Source organism: Neodiprion lecontei, chromosome 4, assembly GCF_021901455.1.
Source record: "Neodiprion lecontei isolate iyNeoLeco1 chromosome 4, iyNeoLeco1.1, whole genome shotgun sequence".
Classification (NCBI taxonomy): domain Eukaryota; kingdom Metazoa; phylum Arthropoda; class Insecta; order Hymenoptera; family Diprionidae; genus Neodiprion; species Neodiprion lecontei.
This window is the reverse complement of record NC_060263.1, coordinates 10957202-10981958: the sequence shown is the minus strand read 5'-3', so window position 1 is coordinate 10981958 and position 24757 is coordinate 10957202. Positions and strand designations below refer to the sequence as shown.

The 24757-nt window shown below is 37.9% G+C and overlaps 1 protein-coding gene across 5 annotated transcripts in view; it reads right to left on the bottom strand.

Moving 5' to 3' along the window:
• LOC107226377 (tubulin polyglutamylase TTLL5) overlaps nt 1-24757 on the bottom strand; it is a 310488-nt gene that overhangs the window by 32911 nt on the left and 252820 nt on the right. Inside the window, exons 15-16 of one of the 5 annotated variants that reach the window (XM_046739185.1) lie at nt 21137-21336; nt 16937-20139 (exon numbers count right to left, since the gene is read on the bottom strand). The exons of 2 other annotated variants lie outside the window; for them this stretch is intronic. In XM_046739185.1, coding sequence (XP_046595141.1) covers nt 20018-20139; nt 21137-21336 — 322 coding nt within the window. In that variant the 3' untranslated portion in view covers nt 16937-20017. Of the gene's footprint in view, nt 1-16936; nt 21337-24757 lie in introns of those variants that run through there. 2 more of the 5 variants (XM_046739186.1, XR_006904214.1) reach the window with 2 other exon arrangements.

The window sequence follows — 24757 nt, the reverse complement described above, 5'->3', positions numbered from 1 at the left end:
TTAATTAACTTTAATATTTGGAACACGTTTATGAAATCGCTAAACTATTTTTCTCATTTATTTTTGTTTATTATTTGCACTATAGCCTCCTATAGTACATTCAGATACAGGTCTCGCAACGAACGTGGTGGGGGGTGGTCAGTTCACGTCTGAAACAAAAGTACAACTTATGGCCACAAGAGCGGCGCTACGAGTTATTCATACGCTCATTATTATTATTTGGCGGAACCCTAACCAGTCTTTTTGATACTCATACACAGATAACCTTACATTGCAATGTCACACATATGCCTATGAATAACTGACAACGCCGCGTAGTGGCTAGTAATGGCAAAAAAAATCTGGACAATAACGCGGCTACCCCCACCACTCAAATTTCAGTTCGTTGCAAGACCTGTATGTAAGACCGTGAGATATACTTACCTACACGACTTGAGCCGAATCTCTCCGAATAACATTATTTTACTAGTTCAACTATACATTTTATTATCTCTTTCCCCCTTTTATACGGTGGGGATATAAACATACGATCCCAAGCTAAGGTTCGTGAGTGGGTGAGCGCGCCAAGATTTCACAGAGGCTTTACATGATACGTAGCGTCGTTTTAATAAGTTTCGTTGATACTGATTGAGAGTAGTTTATCATAATGTTTTTGATGGAATGCAAAGCAGACAACTCTTTAACAATTGTTGAGGATGAAAACGTCATTTATGAGAAGAATACTGAAGTGGAAGAGGATGAATTGCTTACATTTTTTGTTTGTGGTAAAAGTTTTTTAGGTTACGTTAAGGCACGTGGAGATAAATAAATATTTTATTACAATCAAAAATAAATTTGATTGCATGAGCGTAAAAATTAACATTCATTAAATTACTTAAAATGATGAAGATGCATTGAAAGCTAAACAAAAACAGTGGTTAAAAGAGCACAAAAAGAAGCCGGGTAAATCTAATAAGACGTCGAAAAAAGTGATTGTATCTCCGATCAAGTCTAGACGAATCTTGAAAAAAGAATCCCCTTTGAAAGTAAATTAAAAAAAAGAAAAGGCCAAGAAAAGTAAAAAAAAAAGAGGAGAAGGTAGTTATTATTTATATCATTTCATTATTTAAATAAGTTGTATTATTATTAGGATTTTTTACTTGAGATCAATTATTAAATGAAGTTTATTTTGTTTTGCTAGGAGTCTTTAACAAAACGTCACGTCGACACCCAGAAAAATGTTGCTCAGATTATTAATCAAAGTACAAGTCAAGTCTTATCTAGTTTGGAGTCGTCTGATTCTGAAAACCGTCCATCTCAAGATAAACTGAAAACTGAACTGAAAAGACTTCGTGCTGCTAATGGAATCTCTAATCGTTCTACTTCTACTGATAACGCACAATTACATCAGCACGATGTTCAGAAAGATGGATCAGAAGAAGAGGAAGAAATAAAAAGAAAGGAGGGGACATCGGCTAAAAAAAAGAAGATCGACGTAATTGAAGAAAAGCCGCCACCAAGTCAATTATTCGGTGAAGATTATCTAAAACCAGTAAGTGTTTATTGTAAAATTACACCGTTAAAGAGTTAATTAATATGAATATTGAATATTAAATATTTATTACTTAATTATTTAGATGACTCAGCTTGGCAATTCAGGAATTTATTGCATTAGTGATATTTACGAATACGCATTGGGTGGCAAGCAAGTTACTCATATAGCTCGTCGTTTGATCGATGGCGTTTTTACTAAAGAAGCCATCGCAAGTAGTACCTTTACAGGCCAGCCTCCTAGAGCGCAAGGAAAAAAGCGCCAGATAATTCCTGTTTCACCATTTAACGATACTGCTAAAAATACTATTATAGGTTTGTTAATAATTTTCCCTTCTCCATTTATTGCTTAACAAATACTGAGAATTTATATTTATTATGTTAACTTCAATTATGTTTATCTCAAAACAGATTTCGGTTTGAACAAAAATGAATTTCATTTTTGTAGTAAATTTGTTGACTGGAAATACCGATTTCAATTAAGTAAAATTTATAATACTATGTATAGTGAAATTGAAACTTCATTGTTTTGAGTTCACGAAATGTTCAGGAAGTGAATATCAGAAACAATTTTGGTTTTATAGCTGTACCAAATAATTGATTGTAGTTACCAATGATCGGTAAATTAAGAGTTAATTGAAGTTACTAAGTATTTTCACGCTTGTTGAATGTTGAACTAAATATTGAGCTTTTAAATTTGCATTAGATTCAATCATATAATACCAATATTTTGATAAATAATTTCTAGATCTTAGAGCACTCTTATGTTCCTCAAAACAATATTTGTTCAATTACTGGACCAACATTGAGTATTTATATTTTTTATTATAACTTTAATTATATTTCTTTTACACAGATTTCGTCATTCAACGAGGACAGTCGAGGCAATTTGAAATTCCAACGAGGAGCTTTATCGTTGGTCAAATGTCTCAGCGAGTCGGTGAAATTATACATCAAATTTCAGCATTCAAGGCTCTACTCGCGCCACCACGTTTGTCTGAACCATGAATAATTTTCATGGTTTTTTTTCGTTTGCGTGTAAACAAGTTTATCCTTTAATTATTACCTTTATTTGTACACGTTTTAAATTTAATAAGTTTCCGTATCAAACCAGTAAACAAATTCACATCAGATTATTATCATATAATTATTATTATTCAAAAAGAGAACTAAAAAAAATCATTGATGTAGACCGAACTTTTATCGGGTTTCTTAATATAAATAAGAAAACTAATCACTTAATTTCTTTATTTGAAACTGTGTTCAGGAAAAAAAAGGATTCCATATTAAATTTTTTACAACTAAAATTATTAAAAATGGAACTCTGAAATTTCATAAACGAAAAAACAATTGCATAATTCAATAATCTCTTAAATGAAAACAAATATAAATGCTGTCAAACATACTATTTTTAATATTAAAATTCTTTAGTTATGTTGTATGGAATATAATTTATTGCTTATGCAAATTATAAAAATGTTGTGTAGTACCGTAAGACAAAAAAGTCTATTTCTGAGATATTACGTGTATTTGATTTTCATAAGTCTACATTCAAAAGTTTTATGTTAATCGTACAAGAAAGAATAAAGAACAAATCTTATTATCAATTAATATCATTCTTATTTCAGAATAGTATTTGGATTGTATACATTCACAATTTATCCAGCATATGATGGTAACAAGAATAACAATAATTTGAAGACCCGAGTACATATCTAATCCGATTCATCAACATTGATTAGATTTTTTGCTTCAGTTTATCTGGCGATATCTGATCAGATCTAGTTATATCTCATGTAAATAATTAACAACTATTTCTGGTCAGATCTGATTATATCTGGCCATATCTCGTCAGATAGAGACGATTTAAAGATCTGACCAGATCTGGTCTGTTTTTCCTTTGGGTTATATCTGGTCAGATCTGATTATATCTAACCAGATCTCGTCAGATAGAGACAATTTAAAGATCTGGCCAGATCTAATTCGTTTTTCCCGGGGAGGAAGAATTGAAAAAGCATTCAATCGGCGATGTAAATATCAAAAACAAAAATAAAAAGTGGAACTTAATATTGGTGACCTAGTTCTGATAAGGGTTCCAATGCAAGCAAGTCTATTGGATAAAGTGACACAGAAATTTTTTCGTTCATTTCAAGGGCCATTTAAAATATCAAGTATTTTGACTATCTATATCAAGCCACAAGATCTTGCAATCAACGCGGTGAAACAGCGTTGGCATCAGTTGGTGGACAAAATTCCTGTCCCACTTAACGAACTCATAAAAGCATTACACATCTGTTTTAAGGCTGCCATATTCAAATTTAATCAGAACATATATGCTCAAACTTATGGTTTATCGATGGGCTTGCCGCTCTCTCCAATTTTGTCGGATTTAGTTTTGGATGATCTTGAACAATATTGTCTCAACAAACTGGACTTCAAGCCTTCATTCTATTTCAGAAATGTAGATGACATAATCACAAACTGATGAATATATATATATGACATAATCACAGCTGTCCCTTCGGATAAAGTTGCAGAAATGCTATCTGTCTTCAACCAATTCCATCCGAGATTACAATTTACCTCTGAAATAGAGTTTAATCATCGAATTAGCTTTTTAGATGTCTTGATCATTAATGATAACCAGCTCATCAAAACAGATTGGTTTCATAAGGCTACCTGGTCACAAAGGTATTTAAATTTCCATTCTTACCATCCCAAATCTTACAAAATTGGAACGATTCATTGCTTGGTTGACAGAGCGATCCGACTCTCAAGTATGGAATTTCATAACAAAAACATGTCCTTGATTCAGCAGGTACTAAGTAAAAATGACTATCCATCTCGTCTGCTCAACAAGCATATACAGTTCAAATCCGATTCCATCTTGTCATCGACTAGCTCCAACAATAATATCGATGCATCTGCTGCACAAGCTAATCAAAAAAACTATATTTCCATCCCATACGTTGCGGGGTTGTTTGAGTCACTCAACAGAACATTCTTTAAGTACAAAATTCAATTTGTGGGTAAATGTGCACATGATCTATCCTCTATGTTTGATTCGGGTGAGGACCCCTTACCCCCGGGTATGCGTTCTGGTGTAGTTTACAAAATTCCCTGCAACCAATGCAACATGTCCTACATAGGCCAAACAAGTAGGCAACTACACACCAGGATAACCGAGCATAAACGCAATATCCATGAAGACGAGGATAATTATACTGCACTGACGAGGCATGGAATCGATTTCGACCACTCTTTCAATTATTCTCAAGCCAGCATTATTGACGTTGAACCATTGTATTACAATAGGCTATTGTTAGAAATGTGAAATATTGTTGCACATCCCAATTCTGTCAATCGAAGACAAGACATCGAACATCTGAGTACTATTTACACCTCTGTGATACAACCATTGTAATTAACCATTACCGACTGAGCTTGCTCTCGATTTTACCTTCTTAACAAAATTTTGGTTTCCTTTTAACCCGTTGACTCTGCGTTTGCTCTGATAACTATCGATATCGATCTCCCCCCACTACACACTGGACGTTCCACATGTGCAATGTGCTCTTGATTTAAACCTATAACGGCTGTGTGTTTTATTTTATCAAATTAACTACAAGGAGTCTTGGGAACTACGTCGCGCGATCGCAGTGTGTTTCGGCTTTTGTTTTTTATTGTTTCTATTTATTATTTATTTACCAACACGCATTCACTACTTAAGAGTGTTCCCTGTCTGCTGTAATTGAAAGTGTCATCCCACACCAAGTAACTCCTTTCATGTATATCTGCATAAACATCCTTGCTTATTATCTAAACCACATATTCTTAATTTGTTATAACGGAGTTGTACATTATTTTATTATTTTTGTTCGTGACAAATGTTTAAATAAATTGGTTCTGAGGAGGGCCCCCATCAGGGCTGAAATGTTAACACTGTAAAAAAATGTTTTGAGTTATGACCTTCATATTCAAGAATAACATTAATCAATATCAAGTATCATTGGAAAAAATGCTTATTTGTTAGTTGAAGTTGATGATGAAAATAAAGTAAAAGGCGTATACAACAGGGTGAATTTAAGGTTGTATCGTCAATCCACCTAGTATGCAGGATGTTTCTGAAAATTAGCAGATAAATTTCATGATCGCACAGGTCCGATTGATCCTCCATGTCTCACCCAGAAACAATTAAGTGTAAGGTGACATATTAAGAAAATTTTATTAAATAGATTATAAGGATTTAGATACCATGAATGACTAAGGAATGTGTGTATGCGTGAACGTATGAGTGGGAAAACGTAGCAATAGTGAAATAAAACAAAGTGTACTGACAGTTTTTTGTTTTTCATAAACGATGAAAACGTCCATGAAAAAAGGAGGGTAATGTGACACTACGAGCATATGAATATGGGTGGCAATATGTTTCGGATTTGACCGGACGGAACGAGAGTGAGATTTGACCAGTCTGGTGGAACCGGCAACAAATCCGGAAGATATCAGCGAAGAAGAATCTGCGGAAAGACGCCAACCAGTACAGACCTTAGACCAGAATACTCCGCAGAAGTCGAAAATATAATCAATTTTAAAATTTGCAAAGTTCCACATATATCATACAGTACATAATTCACCGAATCTTCGATACCGTTACGATCCAGGCTGCTCTCATCTCCTAACACAACGTGTGGAAACTACGAAACCAAAAGGTGAAGACAAGAATTACAAGCATCCATCGAACGAGAGGGAGGGAAAGAAGAATATCTGGATTGGAAGGTGATTAATCGGTTATAACAGTATTCGACGAAAAAAAACAAGGAACCAGTGGAATTTTATATATTGTGTATCGGAGGCGTATTTGTAAAGTGTGTGAATGGATAACTTTTGATCTTTTTTATGTGCCCACTTTTATTTCTACTATTTATTTTAATCTCTTTATTTGAGTACATTTATCTACACCATTGTATCTATACAATTTTATCGATTATTTTACCTTTAATTTGTTTATTCATTTGCTTGCACAATTCTGGTAGGATAAAGTGTTACAGATGGTAATCCTGCTCAGTATAAGAGGAACCGCAGGTTCGGACATTTGGTTCACGCAATCGGTTGAGCGTCCGCTGATGCAAAGCTACCATCCGTAAAATTATGCCTAAACGCCTCTAAGGTCGTATCCTCTCTAGTCAGAGGGGGCAGCGATATTTATAGGAATCTCGTGGGTCGACAGGCTCAAAACAATGTGACTTTACTAGGAGGCGAGTCCACGGATCGGTCATTGCACGAGCTCTGTTTGCCGGGCTAGGTCTTCGGCATTCGTGGGGGTCTTCCGGCTCCTCGGTCTCACCTCGAACAGTCGATCATGGGTCATCCAGTTGGATGTGAAGACTCGGAATCGTCTGTAAACGACTTAGGTACCTGGCCGGGTGTTGTACTCGGTAGAGTAGTTTCCACGCTGCAATCTGTTGAGACTCAGCCCTGGGTTTGGGGATTTGTCTTGTCGATTAGAGAGGCTTCAATGTTACAGCGTTGGTTCGACTCCGGTCAAGCGACGCATTGCTCCTCCTATCGGATGATTCATGGGCGGACCGGTAGTGCTCGCTAAGCGTGTGATGGCAATGCGTGTCCGGGCACTTGGAACAAAAATTTTTGCGTCCCCGGTGCCCCTTAAGGAACGCAGTTCGAATCGCCGATTCAAACGCAAGGCCGACAAGTGACCGAAGGGACCGGTAGACCTCGCTTCGTCGGGATTTGGGAGGTTACGTCCCGTGCCGGGATGGGCAATGATATCCCGGTCGAAGAGGTGAACCCAAAGCCGGTAAGCCGACGTGAGACGTCGAAACGTGGCCCTAAGTTTGATGATACGTCGACCATCGGTCACCTTTAACCCTAAGGATCTTGCGACTCTTTTGTCGACCAAAAGGCAATGCGCCGAGTCCCCGAGGCGGCACAACATGACTTGTGAATATTTTCATCTGAATCGACCGAAAGGCCATGCGCCGCTCCCAGAGTCGACCCTGGACCGATGAGCCAATGGTGGGCCGATGAACGCCTGAGCGTCGGCCCATAGAGACACAACGGAATTTGTATAAATTTTCGTCCGAGTCGACCAAAAGGCAATGCAGTAGTATAGCAAGGGGGGTTCTGAGTACAAACACCTTCTTTACCGACCGAACCGCTCCGCACATCCCAGACGCAAACCCTTGAAGGTTACCCCCACTCTCGTCAGATAAAACGTGCTCTGCCGTACCGACTTGAGGTCAAAAACGTGCAACCTTACCGACGGTTATATCGGTCGACGGTGAAAAATCGCACTATATTACCGACAATTCTTATCGATCAAGGGTAAAAATCAAGCTGTTTTACCGACCAAAGGTCAAAGTCTGTAGTGTTCGCCTGCCAACGGTGGAGGGCGCAGCGGGGGCTAGAACTTTTTTACCGTCCAGCATTCTTTTCCCACGATAGGACGGCTGATGTGTAACATTAACCACTCCAAATTCCTTTCCCAGGGTGAGACTGCTGATGTGTAACATCAACCACCCCCCCACATTCTTTTCACACGTTATCAACCACGTGACATTCCAAAATTAATAGTTCCGAGAATTGTTTTTTATCCACTCGGATATCGCTGATGTGTAACATCAACCACCTCACATTTCTTTCCCACGTTATCAACCACGCGACATTCGAAAATTAATGGTTCCAAGAATTGTTTTTCACTTACCCGGATGTCGGTTTGATATCAACCACGTGACATTTGTTTGGCTTGTAACTGTCATGTAAACTCAACGATGAATTTTGAACGGGTTCAGTCAAGACCAGAGTGCAAGGTCGACCGATAGTCGCGGTACATTCAGAGCCATGGATCTGCGGTGTTGGGTTACTACCGCTCTAAGAATGCTGAAAGGTGCGCGCGCAGACACAAACATACGTACAGCTGCCCTATAAAAAGGACGCTCGTCAATGCAAACGATCATTAAGTCGCAACTTGTCAAGTATACATGAGGGAAAAGCTCAAGATGGAATCTGTGAAGTGTTTGAGATTGATCGATATTATGAAATCGGTGTACAAAATCTTGGACAAATCATCATAAACAGCAGAGATTCAGAAATGGATAAAATTTGGAAGTCGAAATATTCGGCTTCTGAACAAAGTTTTGCGAAAGGCTTCATCGATTGGAGAAAAGACGAGAATTATCACAACGATCGGACTCTTGAACGCGCTCGCGGAAAAATTTAAACGTCTTCAGAAATCGGGTAAAGGTACGCGGAGAGTAAGAAGAAGCGATCGAGGTCACTGGGAAGATTTGGAATCAGCTTTCGAGGGGAGAATTCGAACTGGATCCATCGTCACTTTGAAGCATAAAGATGTGGAGAGATTTCTAGAAGACGCAAAGGTACTAGCTGTGACAAGACTAAAAAACGCTCCGAAGAAAGACAGGAGCTTGAAAGCCAACATTATCCTGGCTTGTAAATTTGAAGTTAGAAAAGATGATCACACGGTGGAAGAGATCAAATTTTTGAATACGAGAAATGAAATCATCCTTCAGACAACAAATATCAACGAATGGTTCATCGAAAACGCGACGGAGCGTTTGTTGAAAAAGGTGGAAGATTTCCGTGAAAAGGATTCAGGCTGGTCGCTGACTGAAATAATCAATTTGACTGTGAATATCAACAAGTACGTGCCACTACGAGGCGGTGTCTTCACATACACAACACTACTCAAAGATATTCAAGACAAGAAGGCTGTCGTCATCATCCGTGACAGCGACTCGTATTGCTTTCTTTGGTCGGTCACCGCAGCTCTGTTCCCAGCCGACAACAACAATCCCAGTAAAATTACTTCATATCCGCATTTCAGCTCAGTGCTACAATACGAAGGTTTGCTTTTTCCAATGTCTTTGGACCAGATTCCAAAATTTGAGAAACTCAACAAACTTTCAATCAACGTTTATGGTAAAGATAGTACGGAAAAACAAAAGCGCAGTGAAATCGTACCCATTTATTTCAGCCGAAACAAGTCTGACAAACCTGTAATTTATCTTTTAGCGATAAAAACTGAAATCACTGGCGATGACGATGATGATGTAGATATGGAAAATTATGAAAAAAATATAATCTTCCATTGTACTTGTGTTTGAAATCTGTCTCGATTAACGAGATCTCAAATTTCTGAGCATAAATGTCGCACTTGGTTATGTGATAGATGTTTGACTCACTTTCGATCTGAAAAGTGTTTGTTCAAGCATAATCTAGATTGCATGAATTTAAACAAAACCAGAGTTATTCTACCTACAGATGAGGAAAAAATACTAAAATTTGAATATTTCAAGCACAAAGAAACCGTTCCATTCTGCATTTACGCCGATCTCGAATGTTCACTGGAACCTACGCTCAAAAAAATGGGTACAAGAACAATTTATCAGAAGCATCTTCCGTATAGTATAGCTTACTATCTACATTGTGCGTTTGACGGTTTGCTTTCAAAATTCAAAATTAATCGTGGGGAGACTTGCGTTCAATGGTTTGTGAATGAGTTAGCGGAATTGGCACATTCGTTAGAAGTTTATTTCAAAACTGTTGTACCGATGGAACCGCTCAGTTCCAATCAAATCAACGAATTTCATTCAACAACAATGTGTTACATTTGTGAAAAACCGTTTACACTCACAGACGTAAAACATCGTGATCACCGCCATTTTACAGAAAAGTACCGTCGTGCTGCTCATCGAGGTTGCAATCTGAATGACCAAAATTCGCACACTATCACAGTGATATTTCGCAATCTGTCGGGTTACGATTCGCATTTTCTGATCAAAGCACTGGCTACATCGTTCAAGGGCACAATTGAGCTTCTACCCGTAAACAAAGAAAAGTACATTGCTTTTACATAATATGTCGAGGGGACAGATATAAAGTTTAGATTCGTAAATTCGTACCGTTTCATGCCCAATAGTCTTGAGAAATTGGCAACGTATCTCGGTGATGATCAGAAATCAATCACACGAAAATTTTATCGTAGCTCAGATGAAGTTCAGTTATTGACCAGAAAAGAAGGGTTCCCGTACAAATACATAGACAGTTGGGAGAAGCTCGAGGACAGACGGCTACCATCCAAACAACAATTTTACTCAAAATTAAATGATCGGGATATATCAGACGAAGACTATGCACATGCATGTGAAGTCTGGCAAACTTTTAACGTTCAAACTTTGGGAGAGTATTCGGACTTGTATTTACAGACGGACGTGTTTTGACTAGCCGACGTTTTTCAAAACTTTTGACAGAGCTGTTGGACAACGTACAACCTGGACCCGTTACGTTATTACATCGCGCCCGGTCTGTCGTTTGATGCGATGTTAAAGTGTACCGACATCGAGCTCGAGCTTCTCACCGACATAGATATGGTTATGTTTATCAAAAAAGGTATTCGTGGTGGTGTGTCACAGTGCTCGAACAGATACGCAAAGGCTAACAACAGGTACATGGAGAGGAATTCGATCCTGAGGTCGAAGAATCTTATCTCATGTACTTTGACGTTAATAATTTGTACGGCGCTGCTATGAGCTTTGCTCTGCCATACAGTTGCTTCGAATGGTCATCAGACTTCGTACAATGCGACGTTCTTACCATCTTGGACGATGCGGAGTTTGGTTATATATTGGAGGTGGATTTGGAATATCCTGAGGAACTACATGAAATTCATAAGGATTTACCACTGTGTCCGGAGCACTTCATACCTCCGATCTCGAATAGTAAGCAACCGAAATTGACGCCCACGCTACTTTCCCAGAAAAACTACGTTGTTCACTATAGCGTTTTGAAACAATGCTTACAATTAGGCTTAAAATTACTCAAAATTCACAGAGTTCTCAAATTCAGACTAACCCCGTGGCTCAAAAAATACATAGATTTGAATACCGATTTGCGCAAAAAATCTCACAACGAATTCGAGAAAAATTTTCACAAACTGACGAAGAACTCAGTTTTTGGCAAAACAATGGAAAATGTTAGGAAGTATAGAGATGTCAGGCTGATCACAAAATGGGATGGAAGATACGGTGCTAGAGCTACCGTAGCCAAACCTTATTTTCACAGCTGCACCGTTTTCGACCCAGATATTATTATCGTTGAAACAAGACGAAAGTCAAGTTGAATAAACCATCGTCTAGAGGTTTTCCATCATGGATCTGGCCAAAACATATATCTACGATTTTCATTATGATTATATTGAACGAAAATTCGGCAACCGAGCAAAATTAATGTATACGGATACCGACAGTTTGATTCACAATTTCACCGTCCCCGACATACACGAACAAATGAAGGAGGACTTGCACAAATTCGATACGTCTAATTATCCGCTTGACAACGTTTATGAAATGCCTCTAGCGAACAAAAAAGTTCTCGGATTGATGAAAGATGAGTAAAACGGAAAAATAATGTTGGAATTTGTGGGATTAAGAGCTAAATTGTACGCATTCCGAGTCTTGGGAGATGTGAAAGACAAGAAACGTGCCAAAGGTGTCAAAGGATCAGCGTTGAGAAAAATAACATTCAACGATTAGTTGGAATGTGTTTCGAACCGTGAAAATTTGTCTACAAATCAGCATTTGATATTAAGTCGAAAGCACGAAGTATACACCGTAGAACTGCAGAGGGTGGCACTGAGCTGCAATGACGACAAGCGGATCGTGTTTCAAAACACAACCGACAAGCTTCCGTGGGGCTACAAGCCCACACCTTAGCTTTGTAATTTATAACTATACCATGATGTATAAAATATCATTATTATGTAGCGTAGTGAATAAGAACGCTCCGAAATATAAAAAATTGTACAACGATGCATATGTCTGTCGATTGTCTAAAAAATAAAGATGCATACTTGTTATGTGTCGGGTATAAAATGAATAGGCACATACGTTTTTACAAAAAATTCATTTATTCGAATGTTACATGTTCGATTCGTTTATCCAACTGTTGTGTGTATTGTCAAAACCTAACCATTTAACGTATATTTTCCTTCCACGCTTCTTGAGCACCTTCTCCACCAGATGGATATCCGGATGTTCAACCTTGAGGAGCTCTTTTTCGTAGAAACCACCAGCGATAGGTTGATCTCGGTAGTTTCTGAGCTTGTACGTCGCGGGATGAGTATTTTCCACTCGACTCATCGTAAATATTTCAGTCGTCCAATTGGGAGTGTAACCTTTCTCGAACACATTTTTGAATTTGCTGATTGGAACTTTGTCGCCGGATTTGAATTTTGCCGATATGATAGGTATCGCTCGAAGCCTTCCGTACGCCTGACGTAATAACAGCCTCTTGTTTGCAACGGTGACATCCGACGGTTTCATTCTTATGGTTCAGTGTTTGACGTTGTTGTGAACCGAAACCAAATCAGATAAGATATCGAGCCACTTGTAGTTTCCTTGCATGCTGAGCCGTTTCCATATTTTACCTTTCAGCGTCCGATTGAAACGTTCACAGATCGAAGCCTTCAAATTACTGTACGTGGAGTAAAGTTTGATTCCGTAACGTGTCATGAGCGATCCAAATTTCGAGTTGTAAGATTCCGTTCCTCTGTCGACGTGTAAATTTTTCGGCACCCGTCCTTGAACAAGCACAGATTCCATTGCTTTCGTAACATCATCTCCAGACTTGCTCTTTATCGGTACAGCCCACGCATACTGTGAAAAAATATCAATGACCGTGAGCATGTACTTGTAGCCTTTGTTTTGTCCAGCGTATGACGTCATATCAACAATATCCGCCTGCCAGGTCTCGTCGATGCCGCGCACATCTACACGTCGACGCGGGTAATTCCGGCGTGCAGGCTTATGCAGTTCCGTCACCAGCGCTTGCTTTTCCTCCTTCATATTCCAACGCTCTTAGTCAGGTGTCCAACTGAGAAATATTATCAGCGTTTCAAATCGACAGGTCTCTGCCTGTTTTAATGTCTGTGTAGAAGGTATCCAAGGCTTTCTCCGTGGTGAGCTCTAAAGCTTTGATCATTTGATCGAGGTTGTCGATTTGTTTTTGCAGCACGTTGAATTTTCGTCTCAAGATTTTTAAAGTGACACCATTGTTCGGCTCTGCGGAATCTGCGACATTGCACAGTCTCTTGTTCCGTATATTGTAATGCCCGTCCGCTGTTATTTGAAATCCGACACCCGGAGGACCGCGACTGCTCGCGGCCGTGTTTTTATCCAGATACCGTCCAATCACGTCGACGCTTATCTCGGTAATGAATGCAAAAACGATAGGAGCTGCTTAATAAATGATTTCTGCTTCGCGTAGCTCTTCGATAATGGAGATTATTTCGTTTTTTTGACTTGGATTTCCCACTGCCTGAGATGCCAGGAGTAAACGAAGACGCTCCACTAACTCGTTTAGATCATCCCAGAAAACGTATTGCGTTTCAACACCTTGTCGAGTGATCATAGCTTGCGGAAGTAGACCTTTACCCTTTGGCGAGGTGATGGGGAATAATCCACCAATTCGGCAATGACATTTTTGAATTTGTAACTGTTATCGTTTCGATCAGCCCCATCAGATGAGTAATACTTTCTATGCGCGTTCGTTGCGAGGATTATGTTTTTAAAATTTTCCCGATCTCCGGCGCTTACAGAAGAACCGTCAGGCTTCTTTTTGAACAAAAGTTCCAGCAAACCCTTCGTTTTCGGGTAACGCGTATCGCCAATACGAATGTAGTTACTCTCAAAAGATATTAACGAATCACCAATCATTAGCCCGTTTGAGAGGTTGCGTACACCGTACACGTTGTCCAATTCGCCTTCAGTCTTTGCATCTCTCATCAGTGCAAAATACTCATCCTCGATTTGCTCGACCGGTGTTTCTACGATTGTTTTATCTCCTGCCGAAGCAAAGGAATCGTCCATTTCCGAGACAGTTTCATTTTCCGTTTCATTTTTCATCTGCCTCATTTCTTCTTTAATTTCTTCCACCTCTGGTTTCACAGGTTTAGTATCTTTTGTAACATTCAGCAGTTTTTGCAACGGAGTCACTACTGGTTTGAAAATGTCACCTCATTTCTGAGCCGTAGATTCCTTGCCCGACTTGAGCAATCTGTATTTTCAACGGCTCGCAGCACCCGCTTGAACGATCTGATGTAGGACATTTTTTTGTTTGGGAATTTCAGAGCTCTGCATGTTGACGCAACTGAGTCTGCAACGGTACTGCGTATCTCGCTTGGAAACGTAAGATTCTATTACTTTTCCAGGCTGACAAAAGAATCGAATCCCTTACTGTATTCCCTTCGTTGAGCTCACTGTCTTTGTCGATCACCAGAAGCCCGTACTTCTCACCGTTACAGCATGCGGAGCACACATCTTTAAACTCTGTGTAAGACATACCTGTGTTCACATGGTCGTTGTAAACATGTCTGTGTTTCATGTCGTCTTGTTTGAATAACACGAGTAAGTTTACGTTGTCGCGCACGAGATGTTTGGGAATATGCGCGTACGTTTGACAGACATAGAAACAGTCAACGACGTGATGTCTACCCATGCAAAAGTAGGTTCTTATATTACATATTATTATAACTATAACTATAACAAGACACATCGTTAGATACGATTATTGATTTGGGCCGTGCTTCTTCCGGTGTAATCACTTGTTCACGCTCGGTAAACGCAAAATACTCCATATTCTCAACATTGTCCAACAATTGCTTTAACAATTAGTATTTCGGTTGGTTGCGAGATTTTGAGTAGACATAGATATTTTCAAATCTGAGTCCGTTGGGATGGGTTATGAGTGTGAGCAACGCATTAGTTTTACCACAATTCGATGGTCCACAGAATATTGCACGTACACTATTCGGGAGTAATTCACCGTGCCGTTTGTGCCTTTTGAAATTTTGCTCTGAAAGTTTGTCAAAATTCATCACGGGAAGCTGAGTAAGTTGTTTCTCAAACCGCATCTCGGACATGACTGATCGGATTTGCTATACATATCCCGTTTTAAAACACTTCTCTTCGGTCAACGCACGAACATGATCGTGTGCAGAGGTAAACGAAGCAGCAGGCGGCAACATCGTGGCATGAGTCTGGTGAATAAAATCATCAACATTCCCATGAGGTGTTTTGAAGACCTGTGAAAGAGAGAATAAATGAGGTACGGTGATAATCTACATTCTGTGTAATTTCTACCGAATCCACCACAATCCTCTGTCTTAAAGAAATTTGCCCAACTAATTTTCCTGGCGCCCAATAATACGATTATACGTAATAAAAATTCGGAAAATTCAGTGATGTAGATAGGTACCCATTCGTCCGGATCACGATTTCGTGTTTAGCTGTCGCGTTTTCGATAATTCGTGTTACAAATAATGAACCTAAATCTGACCTACGTCCGGCAAGATTGTCGATAAAGCAGCAAGATTTTGACCTTCGCCCGATAAGAAGTGTAGGTAAAGCAGTGCGATTTTGACCGTCGACCGATAAAATTTTTGGTATGGTAGCACGTTTTTGATCTTAAATCAGTACGGCAGACTTCGACGTCGTCGCGGAAAAGGGTTCAAGTCTGGGGAGAATGTCAGTAAGTGTCGGTAACAGGAATCTGTAAGTACAACTTTCCGTGTATTGCTACTCGGCTACGAATGTGACCTCGCATGTAGGAACATTTCCGTATAGGCACGGACGAAAACCGCTATTAATTAAAGGATACACTACAGATAGATTCCGCATTAAAGGAGGATCAACGTAAGCCTACGATTCCCGAATCACAATGGATACAAACCGGCTACGGAAATATCGCAAGCGTAGGATTGATTTCGTATAGGTACGGCTCAAAAGGTTATACAAAATTACATGTTTAATCAGATAGGACCGGACTGCTATCGATGGAGGCAACTCAACGTTTCCCGAATAACGACGGATACAAACCAGCTAGGAAAATATCTTAAACGTCATTTTACCCCACTGGTCGAAAATGGTGCACTTTATGGACGTTCCACAGGATTCGAAAATCGAATTTTGCAAGCACATCCGGAAAAAAATGTTTTTCAAAAGATTTCAGAAGCAAGTTTTAATTTTGGTATTTCTCGATAACAAATACCGATTCAGCGAATCCGCGAAAAACGTGTCTGTTTATTTTGGCTTATGAGTATATCAATTTTATTTTTTTTTGTTAAAGTAGACCCGCCCTATTGCACGGCTTCTTCTTGTTCTAAAGTGTACATTTTTGGTTGTTTTAGGGGTGTCATTCTCTTTAATTTTTCAAATTATCATCACATTCAGTAATATTCATGCTAACAGCTGATTTGTAGCTCAGACTCCAACTAGCGTAGATTTGCCAGTTTTGATTTACATTTATTTTCACAATCCTTATATTTATATCCGGTGTATATAAGGATAGATAATTTTTGGAATAATGTACAATATAAGCTGACTAGAAAATTTATTCACTTCACTGGTCGAATATAAGTACCGAATCAAAGCATGTGGCATGCACTCATATGTGCACTTCTAAGACTTGCACAATCTGTTTAACTTCACAATTTCAATACATAATAAAAATGAAATTACTTGACCTCATTGAAGAACATTCTCTTTGGATGTATTTTTTTTTTTTCGTGACAGTCAGCAGAATTTGCATACAATACAATACAATATAAATGTTATAAATTGCTTAAAATTTACGACAATACAAAACTCTTAAGTACAATGACAATGTACATCTTGGTAATAATACACAAGTGCTAGCTGCACCAAGCAAACAGGATATTGATATCAAAATTAGATGAGGTTGTGTTCCCTCTGTGGATATTCAAAGAACAGCAATATATACTAACAGCTAAGATAGTCTTTTTTCTATTTTTTCTTACACATTTCAATCTATGAACATGCGAAGGCAATGATTTGCAGGTATCTCAAATATCGAATGGCGAAATTTGTAGAATACTTTATAATTGTTTCAGACAAAATCCATCAGTAAGTGAACCCACTCAATGTGTCAAAATATGCTACAATTAACTAATTCCCAAAGCGATATCGAAATGTTTTCACATTTCGGTACAGGTAAGATTAACATAAACGGGCTAGCCATGAACTGTAGCAACGAAGTTTTGTTTAAAAAATTTTGCTCCATACATATGAAATTTTATTTCAGAAACTTAGAAACAGTATTTGCAAACAACCGAATATAACAGAATACGATGGTGCCTTCTTCCACAATCCGAGTGTACTGTCAAAGTCTTCCTTTGGTGAGTTTCCAAGTAATAAGAATAAATAGAACCCGTATGTTGGATTGTGTTTATCAAACACACGTTGTAAAATCAGAGATTTTCAATACGTTTTCTCTCATCTCTCGTTACAAAATTTAAGTGACCTCAGTTTCTTCAATTAATGGTGAGAAATAAGTACTCTAACTAATAATAAAAACAAAATAATCACTCAAATATGTTAGAGTTATTATTTTCATTTGTAGGTATTGCAAGCTGTTACAATTACATACGGGGTAGTCTACACGAGGCTGAAGCTGGCAACCAGAAGTAACAGCCAAACGTTGTAATATTCATTGAAATAAGGTAGTGAAGCCCGAAAGTCAAAATTTTGTGAAATACTTGAGCCCTCCATACTTTTATAGAATTATGAGAATAAATCTAAAATGCATTTTTCTACTTTCAAAAAATTTAACACGTTTGACTGCTAACTTATATGTTACTTATATGATAGCCTCAGCTTTATATAGTCCACCTCTATTAAAGATTTTTGTCAACCTCCGTTTCGGAGATACTGAATTACAACTTTTTGATGTATAAATTTCTAAAACGATTGTATTTCAGAATTAAAGGGTTGTACGGTAAAACTGTTGGCCACAAGAACGTTCGCTGGTTATCCCACCTATATGAATAAATTTTTACAGATTCATGGACTAATAGAACAGACGATTATGAAAACATAATTATAAAATCCGTTTGAAAAAAAGATGGTTTGAGTCTTTATTTACAAAATCCAACATTTTAAAAACAGATGAGGACTTTCAATTCTTGAAGAAATGAATTCTTTAGTGAATTTTAGTAAATGTATTGAAAAATCCACGATTTATATTATATTATATTTATTGATGAAAGTAAATTATAAAATTAATAATTCATGATTCAGTTTACCACATAAAATAATTTAATTCAATTTCAACAATTGGTAAATTAATTTATGAAATAAATATATTATGCCTAATATATTATAAACTGTCGATTTTTTCTCTAGTATTTATTCCAAGTATTGCAAGTTTTCGGTCGTTCTTAAAACCCTGTAACTTCTAAACAGAGGCCCAAACCATCTCGTACAAAGTATTGAAAGTTTCAGGTCCAGTCACAGAATTTCATATAGAAATATGTAAATTTAAAAAATGCAGTTGTTTGCAAAATCAGATTTTTTATTTGTTTTGTTTATAAAGATCTATTCTATAGTTCCAAAAGATTGTAAAAATTTATTCGCATGGATGAGATGAAAGGCCGTTTTTTTTTTTGTGGTATTACATTTTTACTGTACAACCTTTTAATTTCAAAGTACGATCGTTTAAAAAATTTGATTACACAATGTCCAAATTCGGTAGCTTCGAAACTAAGACTGACAACCAAGTGTAATAATTCATAAAATTTGTCACAGTGGATAGAATATCACGATTAATTGGTGGGCAAATCTAAAGGGGTGAGGATCGGATCCCGTTCAAGTTGACGTGGACTACCCCATATGTCATTTTTCTTAATATACAGCTGCTGTATTACATTCAATTCAAATAGTATAAAATTATAAATGTGTACACATAGATAGAATTAAAAAATTTTACTTGTACGTATTTAGCAAACCATTAGGCATCATTGTGAAACTTGAATAGAAAATACCTTTTTTGTGTTATGTATTATTTATACTACTTATAACTGACATTCAATAAATATTCCTATAACATCTTAAATAAACATCTAATAAATCAGAATCACCTAAAGCTTTATCGATCGATGATATACCTTTCGAGATATACTTACTTGATTCGATTAAAATACGAGCCAAAACCTACTTAAATTCAAAGAAAATCTTGATGCAGATGTAACAAAGTCTGAAGAATATTTGCATCAAGAATAAATTATAAATAACTAACAGACATGAGCATATCATCAGGACCTATATAAATTAAAAAACACAACATTTCCAATGTTACATCATTTTGTGCTCGATTAGGATAATATGCACGGCATAAAGTGGATGGATACGAATACTGCGCAAGATGGCATTTGATACGAACTCTTGGATTGGGGCCTGCCAATTCCATGAATTGGTCATGGCCTGTGTAACTCATAAAATACTTCGATTATTTCTACTGTTTTCGAAAGTCCATCTTGTCGACACGGTAACTGCAATATCATTTCAATTTAAATATATTACTATTAAGTTCGCTTGTGTTTATATTATAATAACGCTTTCTGTTGTTATTACTAACACACATTTCCTAACGAAAATGACTATCTGTTTTCAAATATATTAAGTAGCGATTCCATTCCTTTCTCTTGACTTGTCATCGTAGTAATAAATTTCATTAAATCTGTACGAATGCATATCCGATACTCCTGCTGACAAAGGAAACCTTTGGTTGAAAAAAAAAAAACATTAATTGGTGTCCAAATTGTTTTCAATACCTGTAGAGTCAGAAATAACAAAGCTTTAATCCGTTTGCACACAAAAACAATATTTCGGAAATCATATGAAGTATATGAATTTCGATGTCTAAAAGCTGACCAATCCAGCGGGCCATGTACAACAATTATTATCTTATTGTGGCAACAGCAACTGACGTAAAAATTTAGCTCCTCTATTAACCGGCAGTAATTTTTCAAAACAGTTATTATTTAATTAAATGTCAGTCAAACATTCAGCTGAATATTGAACGCCAGTTTGTTTTAGACGCGAGGCCAATTATCAATTAATTAATTGAAGAAACAATAACAAATATTCCGGTATAAATAGAGATTAATATCTCTTCTCCGGGTAATTATCTATGACAGCATAGTCGAAGAAAGCAGTTTCAAAATATCTTCATTGCATATTGGTACGGAATTGTGAGTGTACCCTTTTTCAATAAAGCTATTAATTACCATGTGTATTATGCGCATTTAAATATTTTGAATTCAGCATTGTGTTTATAATTAGCTTGAAGCCGCTTTACAAATATTATTTTCGAGGCAATAAAGCACAATAACTAAATCTCATTTTCAAAACAATCACATAGAAGGCCAAGACATAATTGCATCAGTATATAACTACAAACATGATATGAAAGCTGTTATGTCAAGTTTGAAACATGTTATACTAAACTCTGGATATGTTTTCAAGATCAAAATAAAATTACATTAGTGAAAAAGATTTTTCCAGTAGTAAAGTAAGCATGGCAGATTCTAGTAAAGTATTGTCACAATTTTCTCAAGCCTATGTCGATTATTTTTTTAATGCACTGTGCTTTTTTGAGCCGCATTGTACGGATATCGATAATACAATAAATATGTCTGATAACTTTAAAAATTGACCTAGAAGGATATGAACGCAGTAGATGGATACCACTGTCATTCATCAGCGTGCAGGCTTACTTAGTCCATTAATAGGCTGGTTACATTTACACTGCTCAGTGCCGGCTGCATTAGAATGGACCCGTGATGTGATATGAGGTAAAGAACCTAATAGATTAGGTCCACGAAGAGTTCCCGCAAACCCACTCCTGCCTAGAAAGCTGTGTGCGCAGTTATACAGTCGTGTTTGCAGTATTAGTACATCATCCAGATCTTCTTCCCTGCACCACAAATAATTCATAATTGTTACTTTGGCGAACATACGTACATCATACATTGCTTCGATCTTTCGAAAGTTATTTGAAGAATAATCCTTCATGCATGAGTAATAATCATATGATCTGAAGTAATTAACTATAAGTTATTATTTTTTCCATTTGGTTATTGAACCGACCGATCCAAAGCATACTCTAGCCGGATAAGGGGGAATTCACGGTCCACGGTGACGAAAAAATAAGCATTTGGATGCCATTAAAGCATGCTTCGAGAACATTAGTGTAAAAATTTTCAATGTTACACCCCTTCCTGGTCAGAGTTACAGTTAAAACCTTTCTTTTTTTCATAGGCGCATATATATCTCTCACAGAATTATCTACTGATCTTGATATAAAAAATTCGTATTTTTTTAGAACTTTTTCCGCACACCACCCTTATGTCGAATAAATTTCTGAGTATCTCAAACCCGCATTTCTCACAAGCCAGACTATACTCACTTCTACATTTATATTTATAAATGAATTCTATCAGCATGTATGTTTGACAATAAAACTTTAAATCTTCAGAAGGTATTCATTTTCAAACACACCTTGGAGTATAAGTATGTACTTATGTATCACGAGTTACAGTTCAAAATCTGTTATTGTGATGCGTATTGCGTTTTAAAATTATGTGAATGTTTCAATTTTGAAAATATTCTATGAAATCTTTCATATACGGGCTACATTTCCCTTCAATTCGGCCGCTTGCAGACCCTTACCACCTCAGATTTAATGCATAAGCTTTTTTTTATTATTTTCCCAGTTCTAAGACACTTTGACCATTTTTCAAAATTATTTTGGTCTTACACTTTCAACTTGTTGAATTTTATTTCAATAGAATAAAATTAGTTGTTTTCAAAATTCCGATTTTAGCCATTATCTATTCTTCATCATAACTCATTGCAAGTTACGCTGAGGACTCCACTCAACCAATATCATAGTCCCAACCAATTAAGTTAAAATCAACAAACGCAAACTTGTAAGTGAAAGCAATTTCTGGAAACAAAAATGGTGTTACGTCCGGCATTCCGACACGTCTTCTCCCATCTTCTTTGACCGCCGCTTACCCCTATCTGCTAACTCTTCTACATCCCTTGCAGTAACGTTATACTCTTCATCTTGTTCTATTTCTATTCAGCCTCATGTTATTTATTACGTACAGAGAGGATTTAGTTAACCGGTCGAGTGGTAATGAAGCATATATCAACAAAAAAAAGTCGTGCCAAAAGTGGTGATGAAGCATATATCAACATTTTGCAATCATTCCGGCAGAAGACCCTAGAATTGCATGAAAATTGGTATTCCCGGATTTTTCAGACCGCTGAATCCGAATCTGTACTCAGAATTCACGTCCAGACCACAGGGGCGCCCTATCAATACTCTGAAATGGCGAAAAAATGGAAGACAGTTTGTCCTTTTAGTTACACAGTATCGTCTACATACAATGGACATGAGAATGGATTCTTGAGGGTTCTCGGGCTCTGTGAATTTGCCTACTATGTCAGAATTGACAAATCCCCAAATTCAAGATAGTGCAGCCAAGATGGCGGGCATCAAATTCCAAGAAAAACGAAATGTGCCATGAATTTTGTTACTCGGGGGTTTTTGGGGTCACTGAAACCGAAGCCTGTGTCAGAATTGACAAATTCCCAAATCCAAGATGGCAGAGCCAAGATGGCGGACATGGAATGCCAAAAAAAAAAACACAGACTTTATCATGAAATTTGTTACTCGGGGGTTTTTGGGGTCGCTGAATCCGAACCCGTTCTCAGAATTGGCCCCATGAAACCGGATAATATCCCGTATTTTTTCTGTGAGAGCGACAGTAGTGAGGGTACGCCATCTAGCGGGCGTGAAAATAACCAACTTCTTCGAAAACACCCGGTGAAAAGACTGTTGGGAACAACTTCGTGTTTCGGTTTTGGTTTTGAAATTTCGTGTGCGCCTTTGTCGGGCGCTCCATCTTGAATCTGCCTCCTTGGATTTGGGCTTTGATCAATTGTGACACCCGATTTGGTTTCAGCGACCGCGAAAACCCGCCAAGTAACCAAATTCATGTCAGAATCTTTTTTTTTTTTTGCATTCCATGTCCGCCATATTGAATTTAGGAATTGGCCAATTCTGGCACCGGATTCGGTTTCAGCGACCCCAAAAACCCCCGTGTACTAAAATTCATTTCAAAATTGTTTTTTTTTTTGGCATTCCATCTCCGCCACCTTGGCTCCGCCATCTTGGATTTGGGAATTGGCCAATTCTGACACCGGGTTCGGTTTTAGCGACCCCAAAAACGCCCGAGTAATGAATTTCATTTCAAAATCGTTTTTTTTTTTTGGCATTCCATCTCCGCCATCTTGGCTCCGTCATCTTGGATTTAGGAATTGGCCAATTCTGACATCGGATTCAGTTTTAGCGACCCCGAGAATCCCCGCGTAATGAAATTCAGCCATTTATTCGCAAACCTGTGTCGTACCACTTTTGGAGCTGCTGCTCGTCAAAAGCCCTACCATTCAACCGGTTAAGTGATTCATCCGTCACGCGACTGAGATTCCTTAGAATCAATAACCGTAATATTAAAGCGATAATGATATCTCTCGCTCTGCCGACATAATCGTAAAGTTCGCCGAGTATGAGTTGAGTGGTATGAAGGTTGAATGCGTGTAAAACAAAGGATTGACACGACGATGTACTTTGTGATTCGCGAGACTGAACAACCAGTATCGGGTATCAGAATTTAGTAGTTTCCTCTACATCGTTGTGAGTAACACAGCAAGGCGTGTTCTACTTACAGATTCCTGTTACCGACACTTACCGACATTCTCCCCAGACTCAAACCCTTTACCGCGATGACGTCACAGTCTGTCGTACCGACTTGAGGTCAAAACCATGCAACCTTACCGACAGTCGTATCGGTCGATGGTGAAAATCGCACTGCTTTACCAACAATTCTCATGGGTCGAAGGTCAAAATCGTGCTGTTTTACCAACAATCCTACCGACCGAAGGTCAAAGTCTTTATGTCGTGCTCGTCTGCCAACCGTAGAGGGTGCAGCGGGGGCGAGGACTTTTCTACCGTCCCGCATTCTTTTCCCACGATAGGACTGCTGATGTGTAACATCAACCACCCCTACATTCGTTTCTCACGTTATAACCACGTGACATTCCAAAATTAACAGTTCCGAGAATTGTTTTTTATCCACTCGGATATCGCTGATGTGTAATATCAACCACCTCACATTTCTTTCCCACGTTATCAACCACGCGACGTTCCAAAATTAATGGGTCTGAAAATTGTTTTTCACTCACTCGGATGTCGGTTTGATATCAACCACGTGAAATTTTTTTCGCTTGTAACTGTCATGTGAACTCAACGATGAATTTTGAACGGG